A 25275-nucleotide genomic window follows, 5' to 3' on the forward strand; every position below is an offset into this window, starting at 1 on the left:
GTAGCTGCCAGCTGCTGCCTAAATACTATTTTCCAACATCTTCTGAAGGCTAGTAGTTACTCAAATAGATTTTTAAAAGAAAATGAATGCAAAATATCATAATTATTAGAAGATTATTATAATTAGACATTCTGTTCTTTCCTTTGATTCAAAGAACAAAGTGGCTCTGCCTGTAGCAAAGAACACACATGCCTTCCCTTGGTGGCTCATTAATCCATTGAGAGGTGACACTCCCTTATGTCATGGAGACCCTGCCCTGAGCACTGCTCCAACTCCAGCTCTCACCTGAGGTCTCCTGACAAATCCTACAGCTCTCTTCAGTAACTCGTTCCTCAAGATCCAGGGAAGCAAAAGAGAAAGGACAACCAAAGGATCTTTTCACTTTCTCAAACGCCCCCAATCCACATTCTGGAGAGGAGAATATTTAACCAAAATTCCAAAGTAATTTAGAATTATCAGGATCCCCCTACCCCCTTTCTAAAAGAGGTAAGTGAAAATTTATTTTACAAAAATACAGGAGCGAAAAAAGGAAATAGAAAGCATTTACAAGATCTGTTCCTCAGATCCCTCTGTAGTAGGTTCTAAAAAAAATTTTTTTGATTCTGATTACCTACTTGAAGATAATTATTTCACTTTGAAAGCAACTTATGATTTTTAAACCCTGTTCACTATGCTTCCCTCTCCTACCAGACCAATGACACCTCAACATCATCACTATACCTCCCGCAGTCTGTCAACAGTACCAACCGTGCTGGTGCTACTCAGCATTTTTCGTGATCTTTTCTTGACTGTACAAATAGCATAATGCAAGTACAAAAATACAGGCTTGCAAGTTTATCCTTGTCAAAGAATTAGAGGAATGCTGATTTGCATTTAAAGCCTGAAAAATTAATACTAATTTCTGACCTCTGAGAGAGACTGCCTCACACACTATTCTGTGAGTGTAAAACTCATTTTACAAGTTCCCAACCTGTGTGCCGAGTGTTCCCAAACGGACATTATTATCACTGCTCTACACAAGCACTTTTACAAGTTATCCAACTCCAAAAAACTGAAGAGTCTCACAGGTGAAATAAACCTGAGAAATGACCTAGTCCAATTGACCAGCATATGCCTATATCCTGTTTTGATGCTTATAATCATTTTAAGGTTGGTATAATAGGTACTATCATTTCCAATTTACAGAATCAGAAACTGCGGGTGAGCTGAGTAAATGGCCTAACATAACAGATAAGTGAGGATCGAACATATTTACTATGTCAAGAATAAATTCCCCTCCAAAGAACACTTAAGCATGTTACTGATGCTTCAAAGGTTCAAATATACTGGTAAACTGGTGTCTTTATTACAATGTCCCTTTATTTCTAAAATAAATATATATACTTCTTAAAAAATTATGTTAAGCTAAATTTCATATTAAACTGTTATCTGAAGCATTAAGATACTGCCCCACAGTGCTCCCCGCCACCCCAGAATCCAAGGACTACTGAAAAATCTGGGTGAGAAGGCAGATGAGGTCCACTTGAGGCACCCACAGCACTGCACCGCTGGTGCTCAGACCCACAGCAATCAGTGCACCTTAATAAAGCACGAGCATCCCTCTGAAAGAAAACCCCCGCAAAGCCTCTAGATCAGAGTGAGAGACCTCCTCTGGCCGCCTTCCTGGTTACTATTCTTAGACATTTCAACGCTGGGCAAAGTCTGGCACCACTGGCAGCAAGATGTTACTGCTGGCAGCGTGATGGACTCCAGCTGCTCCACTGACAGCCACTTTCACCGTGGCCAAGACTGTGAGAAGATGGAGAGGGGGAGAGGGCAAGTCCCACAGAGCGAGCACGCCATGTGTGCCAGACGCTACGCCAACAGCGACTCATCCAAACCTTGAAAACCCTGCCTTGGAGGTAGAGTTCTCACTCCACTGAGGGGCAAACCAAGGCTCTGAGAACTCAGCGATCTGTTCCAAAACCTAAGCCTATGGCACTACGGAACTGAGAAAAATGCGTTATCTGCAGGGTTAAAGTGATGCATAAGGGAGCCCCAAGGTATTTCCATTTGTTACAGTGTGACGTTAGGTGGAACAGAATGTATAACATCACACAGAACAGTCCAGCTCAAAGACCCTCGCTTATCCCATGGCAAAGCTGTAGTTTTACCTTTTTCATAATCTTCATTACAGCATATTTTCACAAACACATAATTTCCTTGTTTGAAGGGTTACTATACCCAGTCAAACTGCCTTCATTTTTAGTCAGAGTGACACTGGGTCAACCACGAAAGAGAATTTCCAAACCTACTATGTTAAAGAAAAAATCGTGGATGTTACGGGTTGAACTGTGTCTCCCAAAAAAAACATGTGAAGTCCTAACTAACCCCAGTATCTCAGAATGTGACCTTATTTGGAAACAGGGTAGTTGCAGAGGTAATAAGTGAAGATAGAGTCATACTAGAGTAGGCTGGGCCTTAGTCCAATACGACTGGTATCCTTATAAGAAAAGGAAAATTTAGACAGAGACAGAGAGAGAAGGACGCCATGCGACAACAGCGTTAGATAACGAAGTTATGCAGCTGCAAGCCAAGGAATGCCACGGACTGAGAGCCACCACCAGAAGCTAGGAAGGGGCAAGGAAGGATTCTAGCCAGGGTCTCAGAGGGACCACGGCCCTTCTGGCACCTTGGTTTCAGACTTGTAGTCTCCAGAACTGTTGAGAATAAATTTCTGTTGTTTTAAGCCACCCCACTGGTGACACTTTGTCACAGCAGCCTTAGGAGGAACTAACACAATGGGCTAATGTACACTCCAAGGTACTGCCCAACTGAGGCCTCTCTGACATAGAAAGCCTGAAGTCTGAGGTCCTACTTAACTGTAAGCTACACAGAACTGATCCCATCACACTTGGTTTTGTAACAGAGGCGAGAGCTGACTACAGCACAGAGAGCAGGGTACCGAGCCATAGAGGCTAGGTGGAAGCCAGGTCTTCCAACCAACAGGCAGAAGTAGTAGGGAACCATCCTATAGAGGGAGAGGTTGTCCTAATGAACATCATTACAGGCAAAATTATCAAAAACAGACCACAGATATGTATTCCAGTCAAATCAGTAATTTCACATGCTCAACAATGAATTAGCCTCCTCTAGTCTAATCTTTCAAAAGTTTATCAGCTCTGGGATCGATCAACCTGTAACAACCTCAAGGATTAATAATGTAATATTATGAAACTTTGAAAATTACAAATGGGCCCCCCAAATTAGTATATTAAAAATGGATTACTTCATTAAATAGTCTTACTTATGTGGCTTCAGGTGGTCATCAGGCAGTTAGGGAAGAGTACAACCTGAATTCCAATCAAAAAGGAACTTGTTATACACACATATTAAAGTTGAGAAAAAAAGGATACAAGATATCCCAACCATGGAGAAATCACTTTAAAAAATACCAAGTTTTTAAGTACAAACATCTGAGAGGTTAGAAAAAAATAAGAAATGGGAGAGGAGCTTGGATCAAACAAAAAACTTCTAGTTTTACTGTAATTTTGGCTGTAAATAGGAGTGAGACAAAGCACTTACAGACAGTTGCTAAAGTACCAGGTGAACTCTTCCTCTGCTCTTTAATTGTCCAGTTTTTGACTGCTTTTGGTCCTGCCTGAGCCTACAGGAGTCCAGTCGCCCACAGAACAGGCATCTAGCTAGAGGAGACACATCTAAGGTTAACAGCCGGACTACAAGCTGACGGATGCCTCCTTTATGAAAAGCAAGTAACTGATTATTAATCTACCAATTCCCACCTGGACTTTAGCTACCACACATAGAAAACAGACTAAAATAAACCTCTACATACTTGCAGTTTGTGTAACATTTCCCAGGCAAGAGATTAAAACCACCGCCTGAAGCAACCAGACCCTGGGAAACGGTCACCAGCAAACGTCTCCCCAGATTGCTAAGGCTGCTTCCAAGGTTGCAACAGAGACAAGGTTGCACGGAGACAAACAATAAAGAGCATGAGAACAGTTTGGCTGAACTCGTGCTGTAAGAATGTTTCATTATGAAAATGGGACAGTGGAGCAATGAGGTAATGAAATATGGGGTTAGAAAAGTCTTCTGGAACCATGGACGTCGCACTTCGGGCTTAGAAGTTTGGGGTACATTCTGTGAACAAACAGGGACCATTGAAGGTCTCTGATCTGCTGACAGGTTCACAGAACTAAGATCTGTCAATGTTGTTTGGAAAGGGTGTAAAATGGCTGGTTAACATCTTTCTTTACTGAGGAGATTTTAAAGAATTGTCGCATAGTTACACCATTTATACGTAATATTTTCCTTATCAACTAAAGGGTGGTAAACTCTTTATTCATCAAAAGTTTATACATGCATATTTCATAATAACATTTTTTTCCTTAAAAAAGCTCATATAAACATTTTAGATTTTTTTGGTGCTAGATAATATGTTTTGACATTTAGACAAGACTGTTTCAAAAGACTGCCTACCTAATGTATTTTTGAACATGGACAATCCACTTTTTATTCAAGCATTTATCAATATGTAAATAAATTACAAAGTGACTATAGTTCTCTCCCTGGTTTCACTTACAATGAGAACTTACAATCATTTCACTTACAATCATTTAATAGACACACAGTTCTAACTGCTTTAACAATATCACATTTTTATTTGGAGGATTTACTTTGAACACCTAAGCAAGGCATATTTCTACGTGTAGAAAGAGGGTTGGATAACAGTTAAATAAAGAAAGAAAATTTGGCCAGGTAGAACCTTATCAACGCCTGGTACAATTTTCAATACTCTGGGCCAGGTAGAAAAAGCTGTTAATATCTAACATTTAGTAAGTAAGTGTATCAAAGCTTTATTCTCAGACTTTACATGTATTAAGTCTTAATTCTCAAAACAACCCTGTAAGGTAGTAATATCCTCCTCCACAAAGCTGTTCCTGATCTTTCTCCCTAAAATAAGCCCCATCTTACCTGTGAGGAAACCCAAGAACAGAGTGGTTAAATAACGGTAACCAGTTAACAGCTGGTCCGGGGCAGTCTTGAGACCCAGCACCTGGCCTCCAAAAGGCATGCTCTGAAGGCCTGGGCTTCTCTGGCCCTCCTTACAGGCAGTGCCTCATCACCACAGGTCAGGCTGTAGGAGAGAGAACTTGGAAGAGCTCTCTTTTGATTTAAAATACTACCTACCCATCCTTTATTGGAGTCATTTCAGATTTAAAAACACTTGGGTCCTCATTTTCAAATCTGAGACTATGAGTATCACTGTGAAGACCAACACGAGCATTAACTTTTTACCGGAAAACGGTCACACTGTGCTGCAGAAGTGGAAGGGACCAATTTTAAAATAATATTTTTAGGTAACACAATGGAAGCCAGTGCCCACCTGCAAAGTGTGGCTAGAACACTGGTAAGAGGTATGCCTTGGGGCTTCCCTGGTGGCGCAGTGGTTAGGAATTCGCCTGCCAATGCAGGGGACACGGGTTCGAGCCCTGGTCTGGGAAGATCCCACATGCCGCGGAGCAGCTGGGCCCGTGCACCACAACTACTGAGCCTGCGCTCTAGAGCCCGTGAGCCACAACTACTGAGCCCATGCGCCTAGAGCCCATGCTCCGCAATGAGAAGCCACCGCAATGATAAGCCCACGCACCACAACAAAGAGTAGCCCCCGCTCAACACAACTAGAGAAAGCCCGTGTGCAGCAACGAAGACCCAATGCAGCCAAAAGTAAAAATAAAAAATAAATTTACTAAAAAAAAAAAAGAGGTACACCTTGATCCAAATGGATTGGCTGTGGGGACATAACTAATATTACTTCTGCTTTTTAAATTGACAACAGTACTGTGCAAGGAAGAGAAAAAGATTTTGTTTGTTCATTTGTTTTCTGTGTTTCATCAGTGAGTAGGACTATGAAGAAATGAAACTATCTGAAGGGTTTGTTGATTTTTTTTAATTTTGATAAAATGCACATGACATAAACTTTAATATCTTAACCATTTTTCAGGGTACAATTCAGAGGCATGAAGTCCATTCACACTGTTGTGCAGCCATCACCAGCATCCATCCACAGAACTCTTTTCATCTTACCAAACTGAAAGTACCTAACTTCCCATTCCCCCTCCCCCCAGGGCCTGGCAACCACCATTCTTTCTGTCTCTGTGAGTGTAGCTACTCTAGTTACCTCATAAAAGTAGAATCATACAGTATTTGTCCTTTTTTTTTTAACCAGCTTATGTCACTTAGCATAATGTCACCAAGGCTCATCCAATGCTGTATCATGTGTTAGAATATCCATCCTTTATAAAGGCTGAATAATATTCCATTACACATACGTGCTACATTTTATCTACTCATCCATCTGTGGACAGTAGGGTTGCTTCCACCTTTTGGCTACTATGAATCATGCTGCTATGAACATGTTATACAAATATCTCTTCAAGCTCCTGTTTTCAGTTCTTCAGGGTAGACGCCCAGAAGTGGAATTGCTGGATCATATGTAATTCTATATTCAATTTTTTGAGAAACCACCATTCGGTTTCCATGATGGCTACATAATTTTGCATTACCAGCAACAGTGCACAAGGGTCCCAATTTCTCCACATCCTCACCGATACTTGTTATTTTCAGGTTTTTTGATAAGAGCCATTTTTTTTTTAATTGAAGTATAGTTGGTTTATAATATCATGCTAGTTTCAGATGTAGTTAGGAGCCATCTTAATTAGTGTGAAGTATTATTTGTTAGAATTTTTTTTTATATTTTTTTATATAAATGATTTATCTTATTTTATATTTTTTGGCTGTTTTGGGTCTTCACTGCTGTGCGCAGGCTTGCTCTTGTTGCGGCGAGCGGGGGCTACTCTTCGTTACGGCGTGCGGGCTTCTCATTGTGGTGGCTTCTCTTGCTGCAGAGCTCGGGCTCTAGGCACGCAGGCTTCAGTAGCTGTGGCTCGTGGGCTCCAGAGCACAGGCTCAGTAGTTGTGGCACATGGGCCTAGTTGCTCCGCGGCATGTGGGATCTTCCCAGACCAGGGATCGAACCCATGTCCCCTACATTGGGCAGGTGGATTCTTAACCACTGCGCCACCAGGGAAGTCCCTGTTGGATTTTTTAAACACTATAATTTAAGATTGTATCTACGTCAACCAAGAGTAACTATCGTGAAGTTTAGCAATTCATTTTTTCTTTGGTCTTGAGAAGTCCTACAACCTGTGTCGATTAATATTACTACAATGTCACTAAGTAAGATTTTGGAGCATCCACCCAAGTGGGCTTATGAATTGAAAACTGAAAAGGCTTATGAATAAGTTTCTAAACACAGTGTAAGCATTTTAACATCTGCAGCAGTATTACGTTCTGGAATCCCTGGACGTAACAGTAGTTATTTTGATCAAGCTCAGACAGGGTCACCCAGTGGCTTCTTATGACACTGGGGAGTCACGTCTGCTTGCAGTCTGGGCAATGTTGTCTGGATACAACAGATGCAATATTGGGAGTGAAAGACTAAGCCAGCACCAGATAATATAAGTAAACACACTAAAAGTATTAAAATTATATTAATAAGATCAACCAGGCAAAAAATTTTATCTCAAGTAGTGTGTATTTGACCTGTAATACCATACAGCTCCTATTAAAGGTTTCAGGGTCTGATTTTTATTCTAATTATAATTTGCTGTTTTATCTCTCAAGCACAATAGTCTGAGAAGATATTAATTATGTACTAGCCATACAGGTCACAGATTTTGGCTTTGTAAGGAAAAAAAAAGGATCCTCATCTAGACCCTGGTACAGTCTCAACTGGTGGTAATATTATGTAGAGAAACTTTAATTATTAAATAGCCTCTAAATAAATACGTATATTTATTATTTTAATGCTTTAGTAACCTACTTTTTAAAAGCCAATTAAGAATACCAGAAAATATAACCTAAGTCATATTTGGAATTAACAGAACAAGCATCTTAAAACAGTTGACCGTTAAACCTTCACTACTAGACTAACAGGTCTTTATTTTTTAATATTTTATGATTGCTAGAAGAACTTATAAAACATATCGACGTGTTTTGATGAAAACATTTTAGTTTCAGTTTTACTTTAAATCATATTTAGATGCTTTAACACCTTTATAAGGAATTTTTAGATAATTTTAATCCATTCCTAGTGATTATTAACACACAAAACAAATAGAATCCAATCAGTTTTACTAACAAAGTTTTAGTGTAAATCTCCAAATTTAGGTATGAGTTTTGCACACGTATTTATTTGGTGGCCTGTACAATTAAAAGACAAAAAACAAGGAGTGACTTTTGGGGGCAGTTATTTGGGGAATAGAAGCCAACAAGTTCCCTAAGTATGGGACACAGTTTTGTTAAAGTTACAACCTCTGTGAGCACATGTCAAGATCCCAAACTGTCCTAAACCAGATGAACTATTTCTTTTAAGACTTGAAACACTGACAAGGCTACAGTAATTTTTATTTAGTCTATGAAGGCCATTTTTACCTCAATGAAATTTCATCTGAAGAAAAACTATTCAAAACTCTAGTTGTACCATTTCATTATATTTTAATTTAGTATATTTGGCACAGATCACACTTAAAATTATTAAACGTAGTTGTCACTTTTAAAAGCTAATTTAAATAGAGTTACTTGTTTTACCTGACCAGTTAAAATAGGGTTGACCTGTGCTTGTATGACACTCAGGCTAAGAACAGTTTTGACATTTTTAAGAGTAAAATGAATGGCTAGTGGGAAGCTGCTGCATAGTACAGGGAGATCAGCTCGATGCTTTGTGACCACCTAGAGGGGTGGGATAGGGAGGGTGGGAGGGAGGCTCAAGAGGGAGGAGATATGGGGATATACGTATACATATAAGCTGATTCACTCTGTTGTACAGAAGAAACTAACACAACACTGTAAAGCAATTATACTCCAATAAAGATTTTTTTTTTAAAAAAAGTAAAATGAGACACCTGACATGGCTAGCAAATCCTAAAATATTAAATTAAAATATAAATCAAAGTTTTAAAAGGAATTGTCTCTTTTATGCTCCAATCAATAGCAATTTACATTACACACACACACACACACACACACACACGCACACACACACACACACACACACACACACACACACGCACCCTCCCTCCCTTAATCTAATCCGGAGAATACCTGATCTAAGTAGAGAATTGTTTCTTCCTCAGTCTCTAGCCAACAAAGCACAAGCTCCCTCTCCTGTAGTACAAAGCTGTCCCCTGGGCAGGACCGCATCCCCCGGCTTCCCTTTATGCGGGCGTAGTCACAGGGCTGTCCTCCCTGTGGGACGATAGCACCAGTGATGCAAGTCACTTCAAGCCAGGGCTTTTAAGAAGCAGCTATGCTTTCTCCATATTCTCTCTCCTTTCTCTGGCTGAATGCTGAGGGCGCTGAGTCCCTAAAGGATGCTAAAGCCATGATCAGCCAGGACCACCCACAGAAGACAATCCACCTCTTGTGTTAAGCCACTGAAATGTTTATTACAGTTAGTGAAGAAAAACACTGTAATACTCAACGTACACATTGTATATTTGCTGCCTTTCACATTTAACTAACTTCGACTTAATGTGGACATTTTCCCAATCCTAAAACAAAACAAAACAAAACAGCCCTATGAAAACAGATTGTTTATATGGCTGAAAGCCGTCTGTTTGTTCTACCCATCAGCTTTTTCCTTGACAACTGGCTACTGCTGCTTTTTTTCCATTTACTGTACACTCAGATGAATTTTAATTTAAAGCCTCACTATAACTACATTTCAAATGAGCCGAAATTTAAATCCAGTCCTGCTCCATATATGTAGTTCAAGGGCTGATGTGGCGTTGAAACATTAGCTCATTCCATCCAATGACTATGTTACAGAAGCAGAAATTTAAAAGTGGATTGAAACAGCCCCTCTTCACTTCTTTATTGTATATAAAGGCCAACAAAGCATGAGAAGAATAACTTTCACTTAACCTCGAAATGCTGTACTATCTCCAAAAGTAGAACTTCGCAAAACAATAGAACCTTGACAACTCCAAGAGCTGCATCTTGACACCATCACAGATTCAAAAACATGTCAGTTATGCCACAATGCATGCTCCTGTAACATGGATTGTTTCACACATGACTGGCAAAATGAGAATGACAACAGTATAATGGGGAAATAGTTTTGGTTTTTAAGTGATTCTTCCCAGCATGTTAATGTTTTGAAGCTATCAAGGGCAAGATTTTTCACAAATAATAAAGACTTAGGAAAAAACAAGAATAAGAAAACCGGTGAGAATCTTACCAAAATACCTTCCCTTGGTACAAGCAGTGGTGGCTGGTTTAGTGTCTTCCATATTCCTTATGCTTTCCTCTACCTAGTGATGCCAGGGGCACACATGAAGGCTAAACCCTGGACCAGAGCTTTAATTTTGGTGAAAATGGCCTCCAGTAGAAGCTAATACCTACAAGGATCTACATATCAAAGAAGGAAAAACATGTCCCAGGATAAAATAAGGCCTTGAACCATCTGGATATGAAGCTGAGTACAAATGTCCCCGATACTACGGTGCTAATATTTTTATTTGGATTGTCATTGTTTTTGTTAGTGTTCTGGTTACAAAGTCACATGGCTTTAAGTAGTCTAGCCTTAATCCTATTTTTCCCACAGCCCTGTTGTTTTTACTGTGTGATTTTACAGAATGAGAGGGTTTTCAGGAATATCACATTATGGTAGATATAGATTATACCACGAATTGAGAGAGTGAACTGCAGATGCCAAACAAATAGACAGAATGACACATTCCAATCTCACAGGGCCCTATTCCAAATCTTGTAACATGCCTGACAAATACCATCTCATTTAATCCTAGACTACATCTTGAAAACTACCGAAAAATTATGTGGTCCCTATCAAATAGTGGAAACCACAAATACGGTCCACAAATGCTATAAACATGCTGTAATTCTCTATTTTTCCAAATTTACAATGTAATTGCTTTTAACTTCAGCTTCGTTTTGATAACTTTTGTTTAATTTGTGAACAGAGTAAAAAGTCCTTCCTTCATGTAGCTTCTCTTTTCTTCCAACCCCAAAACGCGCCATCACGCACTAGGTCTAAGCAAAGCCATTTGAGATTGCTTAAATTTTGAATACATAATTCCTCTCTTGGAATGCATATCTTTTCCTTCAGAGTCAGCTTTAATGAAAACTGCCTTACAGAAGGCAAAATGGCAGCATCCTAAACATACAGGGCTATTTATAACTACTATTATAACAGGGCTATTTATAACTACTATTTAGTTTACTACTCAAAAGCTGCGTTCCTTATAACCAAGCAAAATGAGAGATATGGAGTTCTGTTCATTTTTATCCAGAATCACAGAGGATCCAACCCAGTATATGGTGTGCCTGCCCATACATCCTGTGTCCCTCTCTGCCAGCTGTTATCTCTCCTAGAAGTTCTGACCTTGAGCTTCCCAGTTACAAGGAGCCTGGGTTTTCTCACCACTGCCACAGTACATTCCTAGATGGAGCTCAAAGGATGTTATTTTGGTGTGTGTAGATTTTAGGGGTCCCTGTTGATCCACTGTACTAAATATCTTACAGCAGGGAAGAGTAAAGACTGTAAAACCCCTTCCCAACCCCTCCCCTAGCTATTCCTCCCCGTGAATCCATCAAGCAAAATGTAGTTGGGTCATTTTTCTTCTCTGCTTCCTTCATTCCTGTCTCTAATGACACTTATTTAATACCTATTAGGACACTTCTCCCCTTTCATTCACCAGTTTCTTTTTAGGAATCCTATCCTTGGCACCAATTTTAACAAATATAACATTTCTGAAAATTTGAGACATGAAATTCACTCTGCACTGAATATCAATTTTCCCAACATAATGAAATGCCTCTAACCTGGCACTTTTAGAACACCAACAGTGATCATTTGTGTTAATAATGACCTTGAAGTACTTCAAACTTCCAAAGAAGCTTCTGAATCAAAAGGAATATTCAATTATATGCTGTACAGTTTTAATGTAAAATGCCTTTACAGTATTCTAAACCTTAAGTATAACCCATATGCCATAGTATATGGCAAATATAGCTGCCATTTGATTAATACACACTTTCACCAACTATTCCAGCTAAAAGTAAGGTCCGATCAGAGACTGTTTAAATACTGGTGTTCCATTAAAATCATCATCAGCGCTTCCTTTATTCATTCCACCCCTCTATATCTGATACGCCTAGTGCTCAAGTTCACACACACACACACACACACACACAAAAATTCCCAAGTGATTCTAATAGAAACTCCTTCTCCCTGAGAACTACCGCTGTAAATATTGGTAGAAATCAGCCTATAGAAATGTGGTTCTCATCCCTGTCTGTGCACTGCTTGGGGATCTTTCTGAAAACACAGGCTTTTTAAAATAGATTCTAAGGCCCATCCCAGACCTACTGGATCATAATCTCTTATGGTAGAACCCAAATATCTGACTCCTCAGGTGACCCCAAAGCACAGTCAAGTTTGAAAACAACTGCTTTATAACCTTAAGGAAAGAGCTACTACTCTTGGTATTTCCAACAGGTAAACAGAGACTCAACATATGGGTGCATCTTGTCTGCAGAGTTTAATACACTAGAGTTGAAATCAGAGGTCTCAAAGAACCTCAGCGTGTACATCAAGAGGCCCCAGTGGTTCAAGAATATCATTCCTCCACTTTCAATAAGCCAAGACAGCAAAGTCCCAAAGTAAAGCAAAGTAATTAGTTAGAAGAGGCTCCGGATCCTTACAAGAGATATAGAAAACTGCATATATTTTGCAGTCAGTGAGATCTGGCTTCAAAACTTTCCTCCACCAGTTACCAGTGACTTATCAGATTACTTAACCTCTCTAAACCCATTTCTTCATCTGAAAATGGGCACCAAAAAAACTTACAAAAATTTAAACGAGACTATTGTAAAAAAAAGAATTTCTAATATAGTTTCCTTTCCACCTTAGTAATTTCTATGCATCCTCCACTCTCCTTTGAGTCATACACTCTAACCTGTTATATTAGCCCTTATATCACGTTATTGCCGTTACATACAGAGAACACATGAGCCATATTTCAAATTTGTTCCTCCAAAGCTAACATGAAGTTTAAACTCTGTCTACTGATAACCAGTTGAAAACCCACCAGTGCCTAGATTCATAGTAACTTCTTCAGGACAGAATTTTTTCTTTAACTCTCAGGTCCTGATTCTAGTACAGCAATGGCTCTCCAACTTTAGAGACCTAAGAACGACTAGGGAGCTTGTTTAAAATACAAATCCCACCTCCCACCAGCAATTCATAATTGATTCAGGCAAGGATTCTCAATGGCCACTAAAACTATTAGGTAAAAGGTTGTCAGGAAATAGGCCTTAACACCTTGCCAAAAGTCTTACTCCACAAGTTACTTACTGACTGCAAAGGGGAAAATGTACCTTTATACAGAAGAATCTGGCAGTCAGAACCCTAACCAAGAGATAAAACTTAGCATCACGAACAGTGAGATGAATCAGGTTATACTGTGATATGATGCAAATATGAAGTGGAAAGCAGTACTTCTGACAACAGTATGTAGTCTGAATATAATCAAGCCCCTAGAAGCACCTTCAAGTTTACCCGGAATACAGAGGGCAGATGAAACTTGGAGGAAACAATCAGGCAATCCAAAATATGGAACATACAAGAGAAGTGGCCCAGACTCTGCAAAAGTTAACATCATGAAGAAAAGAAAAATTTAAGAATTGTTCTAGCGTTAAAGAAACATAAAAGCAATGCTGATTAAGCAATTTTGATTAATCCGTGTTGGGAGGGAGAAAACCTATAAAAGACATTGTTGGCGACAAATGAGCAAATCTGAACATGAAACAACTATTAGATGATTTTCTTGAATTATGGAATAATTATGGGATTACCATTAATTTTCTAAGATGGGATAATAGTATTATAGCTATGCAGAATTAGTCTAATTAGTATTTGAGGCAAAGTATGGAGAGGTGCAACCTCATGATACATGTTAAACACACATAAAGCTATCTATGTTAATTACAGACTCCAGGTAGCTGGTAATGGGCGTTCAATATACTCCTCTATCTCCCTGTATGCTTAAAAGTTTCCATAATAAAGACAGCAAAAATACACATTCCCTGGTCCAACTCCCTGAGGTTCTGATTCTTTAAGCCCATAGTAGACCCACAAATCTGCATTCTAACAAGCCCCAGTCCTACCCTAATACAAGAGGTTCTCTGACCACTCTAAGAAACACAGCCAAAGAAAGAGCAGAAAGCATCTGCTGTCTGGAAAGGCCTGGGTTCCTAATTTCCTGCCAGCTCTATTTTATCACCAGGCTTTCCAAGCCATGAATTTGGTGTCTTCCTCACCTTTGCCATCTTTCTTCATGTGTACAGTATGTTTAAGAGATAATCAAAAAGCGGACATAATGGTGAAAGAGAAACTTTCTACTCCATGTACCTATGATTCTTTGAGAGCATCTGGCCAGGGTAAACAATAACTATCAACTCTTCCTCCCTTCCCAGGGTGCTGTGAAGAAAACTGATATGTTTACCTTTCTGTGAACTGAATATTTAAATTTCTTCCTAGAAATGATTTGATGGACATATAATCCATACTCTGTATATTAATGACCAATATAAAACAGAAATAGCTTTCTCACAATTAAAAAGAAAAAAGACCAAAATATTGCATACAAAAGTTATTTTTAAAACCACTTGTTTGATATTTCAGGATAAAAGCAATATACACGTAAAGACACTTTTTGTTAGCAATATGCAAAATACCTTAGGATACTGTCATTTGTTTTAAAGTATATTAAAATACAGTAATGCAATATACCAAGATTTACCCACATTAGACATACAGAAAAGAAAAATCTAAAGCTGAATTTTATGTACAAATGTGTTCTTGTCATAATAATATTCACTGAATCCTTCAAGCAAATCACGTCTTTTCCCCAAATTCAACTTAAACCAAAAAAGTACCTATACCTTAATCTAATAAAATACAAAACACAAAGAAAGCTCACTTAGAATCATTTCCTAAAACAGCTCACAACTGACAAGAAAGCTATCATTAAAAAAAAAAAATTTTACAAACATTAACTTTTCAAAGTTAGAGAATACATATCAAATGATAAATTGCAGTAGGAGATTTTGAGGTTCCTCCCCAATTAGAAATTAATCTAGGTAAACGACTCAGAAAAACCTCCAAAATATGTTAGATATATGCATTGCTTTAGCTTAACCTAACAGTAAAAAATTTTAAACATAGGATTATAAAAGCACACCTTAACGTAATTTTAGCTGAAATTGCAAGTTCCCAAAAGTAGCTAATAAACCAGGATAACAAGTTTCTCAGGAAGTCTTATCTGCTATAAATTTTAACATTAGCTAACGATATATACATAATGCCTCTATAGGTAGCAAAGTGATTACAAGTAATGAAAATTTTTTATATTAATAAGTCAAAATAATACATGATAGGACTTCAAAGCAGTTCCTGAGAAATCCACATTTTTTAATATTTTAATTGTTCAAACTAGAGTCTGAAATTCCTTGTTTAAAACTTCGGAATGCTAATACCTATAGCATAATAGACTTTCTAAAATTGAGGGGTCTGAAAGATCAATCAATTTAACACCTTATTTGATAAATATGAGGAAATGGAGGCCAGAGTTTTTTTGAACTTGCAGAATGATAAACCTGATTTCTTAACTCCAATGTTCCCTTTATACTATTGCTGTGTCCTGTGGTGTTTTTCTTTGTTTTTGTTTTGTTTTGTTTTTTTGAGTATCTCCAGTAGTGGTAAATAGTGGATTGTCTTTCGGCAAAAAGCAAAAGTCAGTGAACTTCTTAAACGAGGCTATATTTTCATGATTTTAAAAAAATTAATTCTTTGAAATGCACAATTTCTGACTGGAAACTAGGTAAACAGAGTATCACAAGGAGTAAAGTTTTAACCACAATCTTGTTTGCAGAAAGCACACTGTAAATCAAACCAACCCATGATGAAAATAGCAACAACTGAGACAGTTTATTTCTTTTTGTATCCCACCTAATCTTTCCAACTCTCCAGAATTTATCCATTACATAACGCTAACTAATTGGCCTTAGGGACAAAGTTTGTAAAAGCAAAGCGAATGATGTTAAAAGGCAGAAATGAACTGTTCATGATTTCTGACATGTGCCTACTAGGTTTCTGGAATGCTAGCCTTCTGCAATACAAATTTGGTGTTCTGTTTCTAGATCATTCTGGAAATACTATCCTTCAGCACTGTTTGTAATTTTACTCAAAGTGTGCCATTTTTTCATCACCTTCCCTTGAAAATTCACCATAGTTGTCAAGTTTTTACTGTTTCTGTTCACTCAAAAATGAGAAATAATCTTCAGAGATGCTTTCTTCACACTCGCTCTCCTTTAGGTAAGTGGCTCGTTGTCTAAATATAACTCTTCTACCCTTACAACTCATCATGTATTTCCACAATTTTTCAGGTAGGGGGAGGAGGAAGGGAGTAACTAGATGAGACTTTATGTTGTTAAATTTGTCCTTTTTTTCCTTGATGGTATCAAAGCATCTTGCCCTTTTCACGATTATAAAATTATTATCCTACATTTTCTTCTAGTGTTTTTACAATTTAATATTTCATGTTTACACTTTTAATTCTTTTAGAATTTTTGTTTATGTAAGGTAGAGAGCTATTTTTCCCCCAATTGCGAAGTCAATTGCCTCAATACCATTTGATAAATAATCTTTTTTTCCTTCACTGGTTAGGAATGCCACCTTTACTGTCTACTGAATTCCCACAAACCTGTCAATCTCTCTCTTTACTCTGTGTCAACACCTATTTGCTTAATTCCTCTGCCAGTCGCACATTGATCTAATTACTGACACTATGGCACATTCACTTCTTGACAGAGGAACATTTTTCTCAACATTTTTCTTTTGAATCTTGAAAGGTTTTGACTACTCAAACAAATTACTTTTCTCCGAACAATTTTCCTCAAGTTTCCCCTCAAAAAAATCCCACTGAGTTTCTTCTGAACCAGAATTCCATTAAACATACGGACCAAAATGGGAAAAAAAAAAAAGATTCTTACAATATAGAGATTCCCATCCAGTAATAAGCCGATACTATATAAAGTCTCCTACACACACAGACACACACACACAAATACACATATACAATCTTTTATCGTGACTAGGACTGGTATCCTGGCCCCACGAGTGAATTTACTTATTTGAAAGGTAACATTTCCATTCCTAAATCACAACATCTTAGAGCTACAGGGACATTACAGATCACTTAGTCCAACACCTCTTGTAATCGCGTTGTTTACCTCAAGCCTACTTAAGAGAATCATTTCAAAATTAATTTCCCTTTTACATGCAACACAATCATAAATGTGCTGTTTGAATCACATAAAAGGCAGAGAAGTGAGCTACATTTATTGAAGAACGCTTTGAATTTAGGAATCCTTTTAGAATAAGATCCATACTTAGGCTCAAAGAATAAAACACTGAGTACTATAAGTGCATACACTTGAGACAGCCCCAAGTACTGTATTTAGACACTCATGTTTCCAAGGTAAAGTCGTTTTGTTATGGTGTTGTCCAGGAACCAAGCTTCACAATACCAAAGCATTCCATTCCCAACTGTTCCATCCTATTTATTAAGAACACAAACCCAATAACAATCTCTAAATGGAATAAGCCTGAAACCCAATTCTAAAAGTGCTTCTCAAGCCTGGCTGCCCATCTGATCACCTGTGGAGCTTCTAAAAATAAGACTGCTTGGGTCCCACCCTGGGATTCTTCCTCAGCAGGTCCAGCAATGCTCAGGCCTTTTTTAAGCTGTAGTAGGTTCTAGTCTCAGCCAGAGTTAAGAACCGCTATTCTAAAATATTCAATAAGAACAAAGCCCCATAATTTTCCAAGTATCCCTACACTGAGGGAGGGTGGGGGGGAGATAAGTTTAAAAAGCATCTTCACCAGCCCAGCAACATTTGCTGCTGATTAGAGAGAGCTGTGTCCCTATATTACATCAAAGTGTTGAAATGGAAAGAATGCTAAAACAAAGCTTTAGATTGTTTACGGACTGATGACCCCATTATGGCAGGTGAAACACCGCTTCCTTCCTCTCACTTGAAGGCAACCCTCTCCTCCACCTCATCTCCCAAGATAAAGAACAGCTGACGTTCACTTTAAAAATGGCAATAAAATTCAGATTTTAATCTTAATTAAAATTTTTAAATCTTTAAAACATACCCATAAAAATAAATACATAAAAAGGGAGATTAATGATTCGGTTGTAACATCAAGACATTACATGAAATTTTAGTCAAAGAACTTGCTTCTTGACTGCAGTGAGCTGCCAACACACTAAGCACCCCCTAAAAGTAGCAGAGAAGCAAAGAAAAGCCGATACACTTAAGGAAAAAACTTACACACAATAATGCAATATGCAAACCTGTTTCTAAGCTCTAATCCTCCAAGAAAATGATCTCACTTTCTAATAACAACACACTGTACTAAACTGAAGCCTGGTGCGACCCCTATTCCTGGTATGGGTGACTCATAGACCTGCTATCCCTGGGAAAAGCACCTGAAAAACAGAGCACATAAAGGTAGACAGTAAGTTCCACGTTAAGTAATTAATTAGGGAAGGTAAAGCATGCATTAAACAGACCTTAATCACACAGTAGTGCTCTGCAAAACAAGGTTCATGAAACCAAATCATCCTACAGGCAACTACTCTTCCATGCTCCAGTTCTGGCCCAGTCAAAACTATTTTCTTACATTCTGTGAAGTCATTTGGTGAAACAGATGCCAAGTATTTTCCATCTTGATAGGAAAGGCAACATGCATAGAAATTTACCACCTTAATGTCAAGAGAAACTAATTTTTCTTAAATAAGCACTGTGCTTTTGTTCACGTGAGTCAAATAATTTTACATTTAAAAAAAAGCATATGAAGAGACACGCTTCAGGGTTTAACGCCGTCAGTTTTGACAACATACTTCACCAACATCTTTTCTTAGAAGTGTGGCCCAAATCAAATTCTTAGACCTTAACCTTTATGTCACATGACCACATGAAATAAAATTTAAGTAGCAAATATGATTAAGGGAACAAACTGTAACCCCAAAAGATCTGCAGAAAAAACTGAGATGATGTATGTTTATACCCACTGACAAGTCTGCCAAGAGATTAAAACAAGAAAAGAATAAACACCTTTCTCCAAAGCTTTTACTTATGAATGGTTTCCATGCAAGCCACATGCCTAGCAGGTGTTAAAGAGCAGACCCTGCTCCTGGAGTATCTCAAGTAAAACAAGCTTACTGGAAAAAAATAAAATCCTTCCTCAGTAAATATTTCTTTTGAAGTATAGTACGTTGGAATAAATAACTCAGATGAATTAGCATGTCTTTTAATACCTTAACTTTATAAAATATTTAGACATATATTCTAATCTTGAAAAAGGACCAAAAAATTTAGACATAGTAAAAGCACAAGCATCTTTTCAAAATATATATATATTATATTTACCACTACAGACTCTGAAAGTTCAATAAAAATCTGGAAAAATAATACACTGCCCTGTTTTAAACAATTATAAAAGCTAAATTCATATTTAAAATGTACTTTTCAGTTTGTCCACAACCGGGACTTCTACTACTTTGCCAAATACAATTAAGGTTTAGGTCAATGGCGAGGGATTATTCTGCCTAAAAAATTTGTGAAACAGAACTCCAATTTCAGTATGTCCCAAAAGCTTACTACTAATAAATATCTAGGATGGATTACATTAGAAACAATTCTCTCAGGAATTTTAACCTGACACCAAGGTTTTGATTGCCCACATCTCGACGTCTAACACGGAGAGATAGGTGACTTTCGGTACAAGCCTACTTATTAATTAGATGCTGTTAAATTTTACTACTATTTCAAAATCTCTCCCCATACTTTTTGTCCCTCTCCCTTCATATCTTTGCATCTTACCAACCTGCAAGAAACCAAAAAAAGGTATCCCCCATGTTAAACACACTATCTTTGATTCAGTATGGACTGGGGAGTTTTTAGATTTAGATTTCAAATTCAAAACATATATCAAAATTTTCCTTGACCCCATATTAGGCTCATAATCGCTAAAAGTTAATCAATCATCTTTTTTTCTATTTTATTCCCTCTCTTCTTATAAACGTATCAGCAGGAAATAAATTATCTGCAGACAAACAGAGCTAGGAAAAAAGGTTGCTCGGTTCAATCTAGGAACACCAGTAAACAACCCTGAGAGGACCAGGAAAATCAAGAACCACTCACATGTCCCCTATCCTGAATTTGCATGTAAATTCTGCAGGACAAAGTTCTTGCATGCTCTTTCGTGATTCGACTTAATTCATCCCCATGCTTTCTGAAATGTTTTTATTTAAAATTCTGAACAGAGACCTAGACAAACAATTCAAAACACGCTGAACTTTATTTCAGTTAACCTGAGTACATACCAGTAAACTGAAATTCTGAGCACCTAAAATCTCCTACTAGGAATAGGTGCCTGAGCAGTGTAGGCAAAATGTCTTCTCACAGAAGCAACATACCTGAGGAGCTCTAAATAATTTCTCTTCAGTAAGATTTTTTTTCTTGCAAACGCTCACCCACAACTCACTGTTTGCAGAATACACTCAAGCTGATTTAAGTTGGAGAGCACAGATTTACCAACGTTTTAATGGAATCACTTCCTTAGTTTAGCCAGTTAAGCTATTAAAAAAAAAAATCTGCAAGTGGTTTTTGAGGGATTCACCTGGCACATGGGAAATTTACAAGAAGGGAAAGAGCCCCAGGGCTAAGCTTGGGGCTTGTGTAAACATAAATCACCTGCGCACTGGCCTGGCTACCAAAAACAACGTTCCACCAGAAGAGATGTCCAGGTGGCTAAGTGATTTTCTGGAGGTGAGAGTTAAAAACAAACGCTTACACCTATCACGTATTATACAATTTTACCTGTCACTAAGAAAAGGGCACGTCCAATCCAGCAAAAAAGTCATTTTTCCTGCAAGGAGAGCAGCGCTTTGGAGTCCTTTGCAGGGGATGGGGGTCGCAGGAAGGGGGGAGGGGGCGTGGAATAAAGGAGCGCTGAAAGGAGAGGCAGCCAGGGGGGTTGCACAGAGCCCCACACAGGCCGCTGAGGAGAGAAGACGGGGAAAGAGGGGAAGATGTCTCACCGGGGCACAAAACCGAGTGCAAACCGGCTGGAAGAAGGAAGGTTCCCCCAGGAAGCGAGCTAGGGTGCAGATAAAAAGCGCTAGCGGTTGGTTACCTTGGGATACAGGGGCAAGGGACCACGGGAATATAGAGATCTACAGAGACAGAGGGGAGGGAGGATGAGGCAGGGTCTCCGCTAAGTGCGAACTAGGGATGAAGACAAACAGCGGGACTTGGGCCTCCCCGGGCCAAAAGGCGTGGCCAGGGATCCAGACCGCACGATGGTCTTTTTGAGACGCCAGGGAAAGTGCGTGGCAAAGCCCTCCTTCAAGACCCCGTTCCAGGCCCGTCCAAGGGGCCCACCTGCGGGGCCACTCGAGGGCGGAGCGCACTCCGGAGGGCTCCGGCCTCGCCCGCGGGGCCCTCTGCAGGGCCAGCTGGCCAGGCCCCCGCCCCCGCCCCCACCCCCACCCCCGCAGTGCTCTTACCTCCACACCTGCCCCATCTGCAGCAGGTGGATGACCGACAGCCAGATCCACACGGAGAGGCGGCAGAGGCGCTGCGCCCCCGGCGTGGCCGGGACCCCCGCGCCATGGCCGTAGACGGCCCCCATCATGGGGGGGCCCCGGCTGCTGAGCCCCTCCACGGCGCCCAGCCCGCCGCCCGTGTAGTCCTGCACGAACCAGCGGAAGCTCAGGCTCTGCACCAACAGGGACGGCACCAGCACGAAGAAGAGGGTCAGCCCGAAGTAGCCGTAGTCCCCCTTGCGGTAGTAGTCGAGGGCAAGCCACAGGTCGGTGCCCACGTCCCCGAAGAAGACTAGCAGCGCCAGCACGATCCACAGGCAGTCGAGCCACGGCCGCTCCACCTGCGGCGGCTGCGGCCGCTCGGCCGAGGGCGTCGGGGGGTGGCGGCCGGCGGCCGCGGGCGGCTGCAGCGGCTGGTCCCCCCCGTCGGCGGCGGCGGCGCTGCGGCGCGGCGTCTTGCCCAGGAGGGAGCGCAGGCAGGCGGAGCGGCAGCCCCAGTAGCACGAGGAAGTGTTGCAGCAGTGGCAGATGTGCAGCGAGCTGCTCTCGCCGGGCTCACTGCCGTCGCCGCCGCCGCCGCAGCCGCCTCCCCCGGGCTCCCCGTCCTCCTCGCCGCCGCTGCCCACCGCCTCGTCCAGGTTGTGCAGCTGGGCGAAGCCCACCCCCACGCCACCGCCATCGGATTTCGCCGCCATCTTGACTCTCTTCCCAGCTCCGGAGGTTGGGGGGGGAGGGACGGGTGGGGGGGGGGAGAAGGCAGGGAAAGGGGGGGGAAACGAATGGAGAGGAAGGGGGGCGGGGAGGAAGCGGGGGAGCAAACGAACGAGGGGGGAGTGGGCCAGGGAACCCCCTCCGCTTCCGGGTAGTTGGCGTCACTTCCGGGCGAGCCCCCCAATCGCACGGCGCCCGCAGCTCCCCAGCCCTACCCTCCCGGCCAAGATGGCCGCCCTCCTGTGCCTCAGCTGCTGGGCGGGGGACCGGGGGGTTCACCCCGCCAGGGCTCCCCTTCCCCTCTTCCGTTGACCCCGAAACCCATCAGGTTGACCCCTCGGCGTTTCTGAATCCCGCTGGGCCGAGTGAGGCGGTCCAAAGTGATCCCTGGAGGGGGCAGTGCCAGACGTTTTGGGGTCCCCTTCCTCAGCGTCGCAGCTCACGGCTTTCCTCCTGGAGAAACGCCCCCTAACACCCTCCCGGCTGCTGGCGGAGGGGCGGGACCTGTGAGGGAAGGGGCGGAGCTAGTGCAAAGCAGGTGATTACGTGTCACTTCCGGGAGATAGGATGACCTCATTGTGTAGTTAGACGCCCCCCCCGCCCCCCCATCAAAATGGCTGTGTCTCACCTCTTTGGCTGATTCTTTTCCTTTTTTGATTTTTTTCTTTTAAATTTGTCTCCTTTTCTTATTTTGAGGGTCTTTAGAAATTGTATAAGTCAGTTTAGATTCCCACACATAACTAACTGATTCTCACTTCTATTTAGACAACTCCCTCCTCTTTTACCTCTGTTGACCCCCTGATTTTCTTGTCACTGATAACTTTACCATCTTTTGCAATAAAGTTTTCACCATTCCCTTAAGAAAAGTGCAGGCAAAAATCCAGTGATAACCAGCCTGATTGGGTCTTGAAAATTACAGCGAAGATTGAATTGGCATATTGTGACCTTGAGTGTATTTTCTTCACCATTAAAATGTATTTCTACCAACTTTTTTTTTAAGTATGCAGTTTTTCAATTCTGTTACCATAATTTGGAAAATTCAGAACTAGCCAGGGTTTAAGCTGTGTCAGTTACTTCTTCAAGCTTTTGGATGTGTGAAAATTGCCTTTTAGAATTTTTTTGATGCTAAGGATCTGTCAGTAAACATGGCTTTAAATAAGTGAAAATGTTATCAATGTGCTATATCATTAAAATAGGTGCAGGGTACACTACTTAACTAACAGTTTACAAAAGTGAAGCAGCACTGAATGGATTTGAATTACAATGATCTTCTAGTGAAAGTATATTTGAAGCCAGATAGAGAAAGCTACATGGTCACAATTGTTACTGATCAGGTGAATGGAACATTTTGGAGTTAAAAGAAAAAATTTTCAAACCCTGAATTTTCTCATTGACCTCTCTGGATTTTTGTGCTCATTTTTCTGATTCTGTCTACTTCTTCCTTCAGTAAAACCTTCTAATCATGCCAATAATTTTCCTTCAAATAGGACAAATTAGGTAATATTTGTATGGCATTGAGGTTTCGGGGAAGAAAGATGCCTTTGAAATTTTCAGTATCATTATTTTGAGATATAAAATATTTAACACTATAGCTCCTAGTTAAATTTTGGGGGTGGCAGGGCAAGGTGAGGATTCCATATTTTGGTACACAACTTTTCATGGGTATTTATGCCAAGCTAAAAGCTGTAAAGACTTTTACAGAAAGTACTCAAAGAGAATTTTTACCTTTGCCATTTGAGGGGGGAGGGGGGGAAGAAATAATCCAAAATCTACTTTTGGAAACATGTCACATAAGGGTATCCTTTTACTTCACACCATAATTTAAGCCTCCTTGTTCCTATGGGCGTAAAACTTATAGCCAGCGGGTAAGGATTACTCTCCATTTAGATGAGATTCTGCTTCTTTCTTTACTGAATTTGAGTTAATAACACCTTTAAAAGATGGCATAGGTGTAGAGTAGGACTGCCCAGGTTTGGATCCCAGTTCCACTAAAGTAATAACATGACTAATGTGAACAAGATAGTTAACCTCTTTAAACCCCAGTTTCCTCCATTATATAAATGGGAATATAACAGTGGCTTCTTTGAAAAGTTGTTTGGCAGGGCTTCCCTGGTGGCACGGTGGTTAAGAACCTGCCTGCCAATGCAGGGGACATGGGTCCGAGCCCTGGTCTGGGAAGATCCCACATGCCGCAGAGCAACTAAGCCTGTGCACCACAACTACTGAGCCTGCGCTCTAGAGCCCGTGAGCCACAACTACTGAGCCCATGTGCCTAGAGCCCATGCTCCACAACAAGAGAAGCTACCACAATGAGAAGCCTGCCACCACAACAGAGAGTAGCCCCTGCTCACCGCAACTAGAGAAAGCCTGCTAGCAGCAACGAAGACCCAACGCAGCCAAAAATAAATAAATAAAACAAATAAATTTATTTTTTTTAAAGTTGTTGGACAGATTAAAGATCGTAGTCTATTCAAAGCTCTCAACACAATGCCTGATAGGTAGTAAGCACTGGATTAATGATAACTATTATTATTATTGCTATTATTGTTATTGCTATGTTCACATATGCCAACATATAGTTACTTAAATTCTATCATCCAGTAGATTTGGTATCTCTAATAAATGAAAGCATTTTCAAATACTTCTGGGAAATAGATGCAATTAATTTGTTTTTAAATACATTTTCTCTATTTGAGCCTGTGAGCCTGTGAAATTAGATAAAAAAGCAAGCAGCAATGACATATTTACGATTTTCTGTTTCTCTGCCCTGAAAGAACATAATCTACTAGTGAAA

The 25275-nt window shown here is 40.3% G+C and overlaps 1 protein-coding gene across 6 annotated transcripts in view; it reads right to left on the minus strand.

The window, feature by feature from the left end:
- Window positions 1-25017, minus strand: part of XKR6 (XK related 6) — an 83496-nt gene extending 58479 nt beyond the window's left edge. For 4 of the 6 annotated variants that reach the window (XM_082469032.1, XM_082469031.1, XM_082469030.1 and 1 more), the window contains exons 1-2: window positions 21732-25017; window positions 20917-20985 (exon numbers count right to left, since the gene is read on the minus strand). In XM_082469032.1, the coding sequence (XP_082325158.1) occupies window positions 20917-20985; window positions 21732-22465 (803 nt within the window). In that variant the 5' untranslated portion in view covers window positions 22466-25017. The remainder of the gene's footprint in view (window positions 1-20916; window positions 20986-21731) is intronic. The other 2 variants (XM_082469034.1, XM_082469033.1) reach the window with 1 other exon arrangement.
- Between the last annotated feature and the right edge of the window lie 258 nt (window positions 25018-25275).

Source organism: Balaenoptera physalus (assembly GCF_965194825.1).
Source record: "Balaenoptera physalus genome assembly, chromosome: 7".
NCBI lineage: Eukaryota > Metazoa > Chordata > Mammalia > Artiodactyla > Balaenopteridae > Balaenoptera > Balaenoptera physalus.